At 38.0% G+C, this 10844-nt stretch overlaps 1 protein-coding gene across 1 annotated transcript in view; it reads right to left on the bottom strand.

Moving 5' to 3' along the window:
* The window catches only part of LOC129263798 (transcription elongation factor SPT5-like), a 34150-nt gene extending 23345 nt beyond the window's left edge, over window positions 1-10805 (bottom strand). The window contains exons 1-7 of the mRNA XM_064100937.1: window positions 10537-10805; window positions 6604-6731; window positions 5388-5595; window positions 4255-4390; window positions 2444-2572; window positions 1831-1930; window positions 139-359 (exon numbers count right to left, since the gene is read on the bottom strand). Coding sequence (XP_063957007.1) covers window positions 139-359; window positions 1831-1930; window positions 2444-2572; window positions 4255-4390; window positions 5388-5595; window positions 6604-6681 — 872 coding nt within the window. The 5' untranslated portion in view covers window positions 6682-6731; window positions 10537-10805. The remainder of the gene's footprint in view (window positions 1-138; window positions 360-1830; window positions 1931-2443; window positions 2573-4254; window positions 4391-5387; window positions 5596-6603; window positions 6732-10536) is intronic.
* Between the last annotated feature and the right edge of the window lie 39 nt (window positions 10806-10844).

Genomic DNA, 10844 nt, shown 5'->3' on the forward strand with positions numbered 1-10844 from the left:
TAGCCGTCTCCCTGACCACCAAAGGACATTGGTAAATTCCTTACTACAAATTATGGTTTCAAATTTAAAATCATATCAAATATTACCACTGAAAATGTGTTTCCCATTTTCTGGGACACACTGTTTGATTTAACTTACTTGAGTCTAACCCAAGCTTTTCCCTTCAGCATAGCAGTCTCCTTGACCACTTTGAGAACATCGGTCATCTCCTTGATGGGGACCATCTTCTGCGTCCACTGACCGATCCTCAGCATCCCGACACCGTTGATGGCTTGCTTCACATGAGTCTGCTTGTACGACTCGATGTAGATGTAACCTTTCAACCCCTCGACTGCCACAATGGATTTGATTTGAAGCGGCTGCATTGAAAAGAGATTATTTAAAAAATATATATATTTACATTGAAATTATTCAACATCCCCACACCACTAATCACTTGCTTAAATGGGCCTGTTTATAGGACTTGAATGTAGATGTAACCTTTCAGCCCCTCGACTGCCACAATGGATTTGATTTGAAGTGAATGCATTGAAAAGAGATCATTAAAAAAAAAAGGTTTGCACTGACATCCTTCAACATCCTCATACCATTGATCACTTGCTTAATATAGGACCTGAATGTAGATGTAACTATTCAATCCTTCAACGACAAGTTTGGCAACATCAAGTTACACTGAAAATTGTATTCGTGTTTGTTGCAAAAATACTCAGAAAATATGACCTTCCGCACACAAACAGCCAAAGTCTTGTTCTTTCCTTTTTTCTTCAAATGAACTTGCGATATCTTGATGAATAAACACCTTTGAAATAATGCTGAGAATGTGAGGTCATAGGAGTTATTGAAAAAAAAATTACAGAGACATGACTCATTTTTTCAAAAATTTGTTCATTTTTTTCAGGACAAGGAGATATCTATCCGTATAGTGATTGAGGGCAACGCTCCTCTCCATTTTTCGCAATAAATCTAATGCGAATTCTTTTTCCTAACGAAATTCCTAAGTGTATCATTATTTTCACCTTCACTGATTAAAATCAATAACTTCAAGAGCATTACAAAATTCTGTGAGCCAAAAAACAGAGAAATATTATTTCCGGTAGGTCAAACGCAGGGTTACACTACATACTTTACTTACATTACGCTAAGGCTACTATAAAGCAGGGTAGGGATTGTTTTTTATTTTTCAGGCAGAATCTTTTTTTCCACATTGGGGCGATTGCAGAACTTTGGGGGCTACTTTTTAGAGGTAGCAAGTAATTATGCAATAAAAGCAAATATCATCATTCTGCCATAGATAAGTATTGTATTTAAATTTGTTGTATTTATTTTTTGTGACAGATCTTGGGGCAGCTCTAGAAAGAATGGTCGCCCCAAGCATGCATTTTGGGGGAATTTGAGGGGCTATATGTCCTGTCATGAGGGCAAAATCGCAAGTCGCCCTCGTGTATTTCCAACGCTACTACTAAGACAGGTTTACTTTTTTGGGGGGGGGGGTGGAATTGCCCTAAGGCCCCCTGAATCTTGTGTCTGTGACGTTTCGTTTATTTTGAAACCAATTGATTCACTGGTTAAGATTTTCATGGATATTTTTTTTTTTAGCTGGGTTTTTTTCAATTCTTTTGGGTTCCGTATTTATTTAGATATGTATATATGTGAATATGTAATTGTGCTATTGATTATGTAAATATTACTGATTCAATTATATATTAATTATAACAAATTGCATGTTATGCCGACGGGGCTGTTGTAGAAAGCAGTTCTGAAACTGACAATACTAACCTGAGAAAATAAAACTACAAATAATTACAACAAAAAAATGTGGCATAAATTTACCTCTTCTGTATTCTGGTACGCAATGAACTTCCTCATCAGCTGGATTGCGACCTCTTTCTCCTGACCAATGGTACACTTGACCATCCACAGATTGGGATCTCTGTACGTTATGAGATGGGATCAAAATAATACCACTCTCCATTATAACTCATAGTAATAATGTATTTAAGAATCCAACCACTGGGTTCCCATTCTTCTAGAACACAGTGTACAAATATTACTTACTTGAGTCTGGCCAAAACTATTCGCTTGAGCATAGCAGGCTTCTTGAACCACTTTGTGCAGTCTTTTCTTTATTTCATTTGATGCATGATTTTTTTTGTCTATTTAGCATTTATACAATTATATTGAATATAAAATTTGCATTTTGTGCTAATAAATAATAAGTTAATCTCACCAATTTCTTCCATTTACTGTATTTATAATGTGCCCTTTCGTATCCGTGTTTGAATGCTTTTTAAATGCTTTAATGCTATTGTACATTACCTGTATTTTTATCAGATTGTGGGAATTGAAAAATCTAAATCTAAGTGTCATGTCATGTTACGTTGCATTGCTATCATGTATGCTGTGTTATACTTAGTTTCTTTATTTGTAATCAAATAAACCTTACTTGACGCCAGGAAGAAGTCCTTGTTGTGTGATGGAGTCTGGGAGCTCATCTTCATCTCTGTACGACGTGCTGGTCCCTTCAGCATACTTCCTCTTGTAATACTCCTCGAGCTCATCCTCCTTTTGTGTACTGCAATACAAGCAGAGATAATTTGATTTTAACAATTTAAAGGTAAAAGAAAGTAAGTGCAGGATACAATCATTTCATAAGCCTTTAATATCAAGGCTAATTCCCACCATATTATCATCTATAGATCTTGAACTTGTACATTGAAATCAACTCATCTTTGTGAAATCATAAAATCTTGACTGAAAACTGATGATTCTGATAATAACTAACGTGAAAAGGCATCTGTGGGACAGTGTATTAATAATATTGCTTGGAAAAATACCCATTTGATGGAATTCCATGTTAGTTTGCTCATTTCTCAGCAATTACACAATTTTGTACTGAGCCAATTTGCACATTTTATTGGATTCTGTTTGAACTCATTATGAAATCGTTACCACAACTAATATCTTTAACATCTAAAACCGCTCCGGAACTACCGCCTCATACTCGCTGAATGGACGAAGACGGTGTTTGTGTTCAGTCCCATTCATTCAATTATATGTGCAGTGCAGATTCCAGTAATTTTTACTTATTGGGCTTAAAAAGGAGCCAGACCCCATCAAAGCCCATATACCCTGAACCTATTACAGTGTAGCGACTGAATGCGAGGCTGATTTTTATAATTGATTAAGTACACAATACACTGTAAATGTCATAGAAATCGACCCAATGATGGGACAGGGAGGGTTTAGTCTGCAGCACAGACCCGTGGTTTTCGCGATTCACATAGTGCATAATGCAGAGTCTGAAGTAATGAGACTAGTTTCACTATTTGGCACAGACATTGGCCCATATTCTGAAGTCAGGTTTAACTTAGACTCAGGTTTAAAGTTGTGGTTTAAGTATGGGAAGCCAAAAGTATCATTTTCTTTATTAGGTTGTGCGTTTCTTGTGTTTACTGTGCTCTTTCCTGATTCATCGATGGTGAAGACAATAATCTATACATACTTCCTAGACAATTATGAATGATATGAGAGCCAAATGAGCTGAAATATGATATCTCTACCATTAGTGATTTATGTAACAATTGGCTGTCCATACTTAAACCACAACTTTAAACCTGAGTTTAAGTTAAACCCGACTTCAGAATACGGGCCAGAGTCTTAAAGGTCTAGTCTTCACACTAGACCTGTTATTGGTTGAAGTGTCTAATATGAGTATGTGCCTGCAGACTAGGGAGGGTGTGTAAGAAAGCTGTTCAGAAGTTAGGAATTGCTTTACGAAAGACTGGTACCCCTTTCTTGAAAGCTAAACCATGACAAATGAAAGTTTGGGCTACAACAAGAAAGGCCCCAGATCCGGGATAGCAAGTGTGTTAAAACCAGGGGTGTGAGTGGTCACAAATAAAAAGATCTGAAAAAAGCTGAAGAGTGTTGAAAAAGTCTGAAATAGAAAGAGCTCCCATACTTTTTGTACAGAGGAAGGCCAAAAATAAGCTGAAATTAAGCTGAAAATCAAAACAAAAAAATTTGAAATCAGATAAAAATCTGAACTCTCACACCCCTGGTTAAAACATTTAAGATTAAGCTGAAAACTAACCTCTATAACTCATTTTATCACTGATGATTTTTTTTGTTATTTGTTATTTTTGTTTTGCTCCCCCTTCACTTGTGCGCCAGGAGTATCTCTCACGAGATGGATATGGCACCTAGTAAATCGCATTTATTATTATTTATTAACAATATTATTATTATTTTCACCTAAACAGCTGAGTAAGTCGTCGGGCTCCATGTTGATCGCTATCGTTGTAATCTGTGGGAGCGTTGTTGATCAGTGCTTCGGCTCCAGCTTCCCATTCATCTTCCTCATCATCCTCACCGTAGTCATCATCAACGTCTTGTTCATGCAGAAAAAAAAGGAAAAAATTAATCAATAACAGGCTTATATATATAGCCTACAGTTGTACTCTAAAATTAGTGAGCCCCACCATAAAATGCACACCTTCATGCTGAGTGTTGAATGTAGACAACAACACTACAATGCACTACGGTGGTGCTCAAAAGTTAGTGTACCCCACCAGAAAATGAACATATTTAAAGTGTTTAAGTACTGTCATGTTAATAGGATATTTAATTGTGAAGTCAGGTGATAAAATATTACATTTATGTTTATTTCTCAGGGCTCACTGAACATTGTAGTGTTGTTGTCTACATTCAACACTCAGCATGCAGAAATAATCTATTCCAAGGAGCACTTTTAATTACTACCTCTACTTAAGCTCGAGCTGCCTTCTAGCGCTCAGTGCATACAAGGCATTCCTGCCGGGTACACCCCCACTGAGCTGAGCACAGCAAAATGTGGGGAAATTTCTTGCTGAAGGAAAACAAGCCCTGGCTGGGATTTGAACCCACGTCCCTCTGATTGAAAGAATAAGCAATAGACCATGACCACATGCCCCAAAAATCAAGAGGTGAGCAACTCAGACCTCATCGAACCACAGAAATAAGATGAACTTGGGAGAAACTTGACATAACAATATGATAGCGTTTTTTTTTTATTTACCCAGGATAGCCAAAGCAGGTATACCTGAACTTCCAGCAGGCAAAACATAAAATCCATTATTACCCTTCTCCATTGTAATACATTGAACACCTGACAAGAATACAGAAGGACCCGTTTTGCAAGTCTTTGTTATGACTCGGCCGGAGACCGAACCCACTACCTCCCATTCATGAGGCGGGCACTCTACCACTGATCCACCATCCTCGGTCAAAGAAAAGAAACACAGGACAGAATAACATGAATTTGTGCGTTTAGAAATAGGAAAAAATTTGGACGTAGCCAGCTTTAAATTGATCACTACTCTAACATTTAAGAGCAAGTTTGAACTCACCAGCTTCGTCAATGATGAAACTCTCCACTTTCCTCTTCTTTGTCTTCTTCCTATGGTCATACCCATCGTGATCTTCCTCTTCCTCTTCGTCCTCCTCTTCGCTCCGTGGTTCACTCATCAAATCCTCCCCATCCTCCGGTTCTTCTTCCCCGTCGTCGGCCTCCTCTCCCTCTTCGGCTTCATCCGCGCTCCCTACAAGACTACCCTCCTACAAAATGAATCGTTCCATGAGAATAGTCGGTCAGACGTGCTCAATAGTACTGGGCAATATTTCAATGAATCAAAATTCTGTACTATTGGAAAAATATCCCTGGTGTAACGAGCCAAAAATTTTGAGGGGGCTCCATCTGGCTTATCGCATAAAATTTTCAAAAAAGTTGGGAGCAACCGAAGCGAGCGAGCAGAAGTTTTAACAGTTTTATTACGAAAATCCAAGTTAATGATAGATTATGACATAACATTCAGAAAATAATATACTTCACCCTTATCCCTTTCCTTTTCTCTTTTCCTTCTTGGTCGTGAAAAAGTTTTGGGGCAAAAGCCCCCCCCCCCCCCCATCTGTACGCCAGTGAAAAATATTGAATATTCGATGATGGATTTACACTATGTTGATATATTGCTGATACACGATATGACCAAAATATTGTTGGTTATGTAGAGTTAATGACTATTTATTGACCATTTTCTGTATTGCTTCGAACCAACTCAGCACTCTGTATTAAAAAGTTGGTACCCAATTGCCTGCTTTTCATGGACTTTCACCGATGATAGCCTTTCATTTCCCCCTTCCCTTCTCATAACAAAAAAAGGTGTAATTCAAAATAAGTGGGGCGAGCACAGCTGGTAATATGCACTGAGAGCCCTGGGGGGTGTTTCACAAAGATTTAAATATGACTGAAATCGCACTCAAATGCCAACGCGTATCTGAAATGCAACGTGCAATCTAATTGATCAATACGCAGTAGTGCACACCCTCTTTGAATGATCTGACCAATGCAATCATGGCTTTTATACCGCGCGCAACTAGGCATTTAAGTACAACTCTAAGTCATACTTAAATCTTTGTGAAACACCCCCCCCCCCCCCCCCCTAGTATAGTATGTAGATCTAGGGATGTGAGAGGGGCAGATCTATGCATTTTTCCATTGAAATTTAATAACCTACATGTATGAAAATGGTTCATTTCAACCTGGCAACACTGTCATGAAATACCTACATCGCTATCTTTCTGAAAGCTTTCTTCCCCCTCCTCTTCTTCCTCCTCGGAGAAAATACTGTTGTCACTGTCGGACATGATCAAGTGTAATTCACCAGTGCAGTGGGATGTAGTACCAAATACCAAGCCTGTGTAACAAAAACAAATAAAGTTTAATACAACGAAGTCAATGTCCTTTTCAATTATATAATACTAATTTAATGGGAAAAGCTGACTTATAAATGTTTACATAGACCATTGTCCTGGCTTGTGTTTTTTTTTTGGTGCCCACAAATCAGAGCTAAAAAAAAAGACAAACATCCTTAGTTATAGCACAGAGTCTAGTTGGAGAATAGATTAGACTAACCCTGCCCTCACTCGCAGTATGCGGTCTTTTACAAGGGGAAGCCCATGTTACGCTATGACGTAAACATTGTGACCGGGATGATTGGATCCAACCTGAAATTTCCAGCGAAATTGTCAAATATCTTTTTGGGAGAAAAAAAAACAAGACTAAAATGTAATATAGGGCCTGTCTACCAGTTGGCATGTCTACTTTCTTAAATTAAGTGAGAAATTTGAAAGATTTCTAGGATTTCACATTTTAGTCTTCACAAAATATCTACCCTTTCCATAGAGTATATCGTCAACAAAAAGGCCCTTTTACAAGAAAAATCATGTGGATCTAGACCTATAGAACTTTTCAGTCTACATTTGTCTCGAATTGATTTCAAAATATACCCAGTTGCCTTTTTGTGTCATGACAATCAATTTTAAACAGCCATGTGGAAAAGTTAACGAGAAAAGGTCCATCAATTTTTTTGTACTGTTATGATTAAAGTGTTAAGCAATATTATAGAGAACAAAACTGAAGAAAATTACAACTATTGAATTCATAATTTTTATGTAGTAATCGGAAGCCAAAAAGGCATCCACTTTTTAAGTGTTTGGACTACTCACCCCCATCCTATTTATTTAAAAGGGAAATATAAAGCCGACTCTTACTCAGCTCTGCAAGACAGCATCTAGAGCCTCTGCTCTGTATCTTTAGTGTAACAGTCAGGCTACACAGGAATAACCAGTGTTTCTGAGGATTTATTATTAACGATTTCTGACATTTTACTATTAAAGTAATTGGTGAGTGGAGCCAACGTGGTTCAGTGGAACAAACAATGTACAGAGACTGAAGCTTGTGGTCTACAGGAGACATAGAATCTACTGTAGATCTAGATCTCAGGTGTTGGAATGGCTTGTAAAAACAAGTGGAGCACCTCTTGCAGTCTCGCCTGCATTATGCGATTCAATATAGCAGCAGTCCTGACTTTGAAAATGTCTATTCACCCCAAAACACCATTCATGTAATGTGCTGCTACTGTACGTTCATTGATCCTAAATGAGATTTGACCTTTATCAAGTGACCTACGACTTGTGAAAGATGAGCAATGATATTGGATTACCCCTATGTCCACATTTCATTAACTATATCCAGTTATGATGGCAATTCAACAATTACCTACAACATGGCCAAAGTTCATTGACCTTAAATGACCTTTAACCTTGGTCATGTGACGTGAAAATTGCACAGGATGTTCTGTGATACTTGATTACTCTTATGTCCAAGTTTTATGAACTAGATCCACAAACTTTCAAAGTTACGATGGTAATTAAACAAATACCCCCAATATGACCAAAGTTCATTGACCCTAAATGACCTTTGACCTTGGTCATGTGACCTGAAACTCACACAGAATGATCAGCGATACTTGATTACTCTTATGTCCAAGTTTTATAAATTAGATCCTTAAAATTTAAAAGTTACAAAGCTTTGGTCTCTGTTTTGTTGGTTGTTGCGCTGAACTCCGTTGGCTCCACTCACCAAATACAGATACCGAAGTTCTAGCTAGATCTGTACAGGGACTCAATGGCCATATGTTTATGTATTGAGTTCGGATGAAACGGAAGTGATGTTGCGCGACAGCTGAAGTAAGTCACTGTTTTTTCACCCTTTTAAGTTAATTTTTCTCCGTTTTGGTGCATTTCAGGCCAATTAATACGGAATAATGATCTTTATTTTGGTATGGCAGTGTATCCTATTACCGGACACCTTTATTTCAGTGCTTTAAAATGACAACTAGAGACAATACAATCAAGAAAAATTTGCACTTGCTTTTCCAAATATTATGAAAATTATGAATATGATAAAATCATTTTATATAATTTACCAACCGATTTCTTTGCCTCGCACTTGTCGCATACCCCTCCACGAAAAACAGTTATTTTTGTGCGTGACAAATTACATCATGATTCCGGGTGCGCGCCAGACAGGTAAAGATATTCTTCATTATAATGATGTAAGAAAAAATTTGTGTGATTTTTTCTTTATACATGTATATCACATCATGCATTAATTCTAAGTTTTTGTTTGCTTTTTTTCTGAGCAGATTTTGGTAATAAATTCGTGTTTGATAACTTATTTTATTTTTCTTGTTAGCTGCATGTTCCATGGCACTTTCCAATATTATGCTCGTTCGTATCGTGATGCTCATCAAGTTCTATCGATGCGCTGCCGATCGTCGACGGCTCTACTCACGGTAAACCTCGCGCACGGGTACCTTGAGAACTAGCCGTCGACGATCAGCCACAATACACCACACCTCATCAATGGATCGAAGGAGCGGACGAGATTGAAATTCGGCAAATCAGGCCCATATTTCCATCAGAAAATATATCAATTGTTAATGCAAAACTATGTTATATGATATTTTAAGCATTTTCTGTCATTTTAGAGATAAGGTAAAAGTCAGATTTTTTTGCCTTGTTTTTGCAATCCTGTTCTATGTATTAATTGCTCTGTGAAATTGAATTGCGGAAGTCTTACGGTACAAAATTGTTTTCGAACACAGTAATATGCGCGTCCGGAATCATAAGTGTCCGGTTATACTTATACAATACGTGACTATAGTTCTTTTTATAATTATATATTTTTATGAAATAAAGACAAAAATCGATGAGCCCCGTTGGGGGGATTTTGCATTGTTAACCCCCTAATGGTGGCTGCACGATAGCGAGCCGTCTGTGTACGAGGTTGAGGAGAAATAAAATAAAAATTAAAAATGTAAAAAAAACCTGAAACAGACGGCTGCCAGCTATTTAGCCAAGGTTCAGTAGAGGCGCACGGCCAATATTGGAGACTGTCTCCAATGTGGGAGATTATCTCCAATATCAGAGACTTTTGTAAAGAATTTAGGTATCCAATTTCAGAGACAGTCTCCAGTTTTGGGGTCCAATTTCCTTTGTTTACATTTGCTGCAAAAGGATTAACTTGGCGGCAAATAAAAATGTGATAAGCAGATTCCTCATGAAAAATTACCCCTTTTCACCGTCTACTTTAAAAATTCACCGTCTACTTTTGTTTTGATAAGGATTTTTGTTGTCAATCACACACAAAACAAATGGGCTTCTGACCTCAGTGAGACAAAATTTTGGGTGGAGAAAATCATGCTTTTGTTGGTGTTGTTTCTTTTGTCCTTTTGCAAAGCAAGTCTCCAATGTGGGAGATTGTCTCCCCTATTGGAGAGAGTCTCCCATATTGGCTGTGCGCCTCTACTGAGGTTAGGCTCTATCTACGTCTTAAAAATTAAAATTTAATAAATCGACAACTTGTCTAAGTTATAATCCGTCGTGGGAATACCGTACTCGTACTCGTAGCAAATATCTCTCACTCAGTCTCAGCTCTGACCCCCCTCTCTGATCTGTTTAAGTTTGAACTGTTAACAAGTTACCGGTGTCTTGAGATGAGACTTGACTCTCTGTCTTGTTTTTCAAATATTTTGACTTTAAGTTTGACTTGAGTAGGTCTTGAGTCTTGGCTTTTTTTCCGTGCAAGATAAGGTCGTTTATTATTCTCGCTTCTATTTAAAATTTATTCATAACTTAATCAACTTATTGCCTTACTATATTCGGCTTCAACTAGCTCACTTGGCTTTCACTCGATGTCACCAGCTAGCTTCAAACTTCCTTGATGCTGCTTCTGTGTTCAACCACCAGCCCGATAACAAACTGCACCGCCAGACTTTCCCGCGACTGTAAATTGGTTTTACGCTACCTCGCAGTCGCACTGACCGTTGAATGCATGCACTGCTGGATGCGTGCACTATCACATGCGGGTATCCGAGCTGTGTGAGAAATGCTGCTCGTAATGTCACGAGTACGAGTACGCACGGAGCGTTCGTTCGTGCGCGCACCTTTGCTGGAGCTTTTTA

The sequence above is a fragment of the Lytechinus pictus genome, chromosome 6, assembly GCF_037042905.1.
Source record: "Lytechinus pictus isolate F3 Inbred chromosome 6, Lp3.0, whole genome shotgun sequence".
Lineage (NCBI taxonomy): Eukaryota > Metazoa > Echinodermata > Echinoidea > Temnopleuroida > Toxopneustidae > Lytechinus > Lytechinus pictus.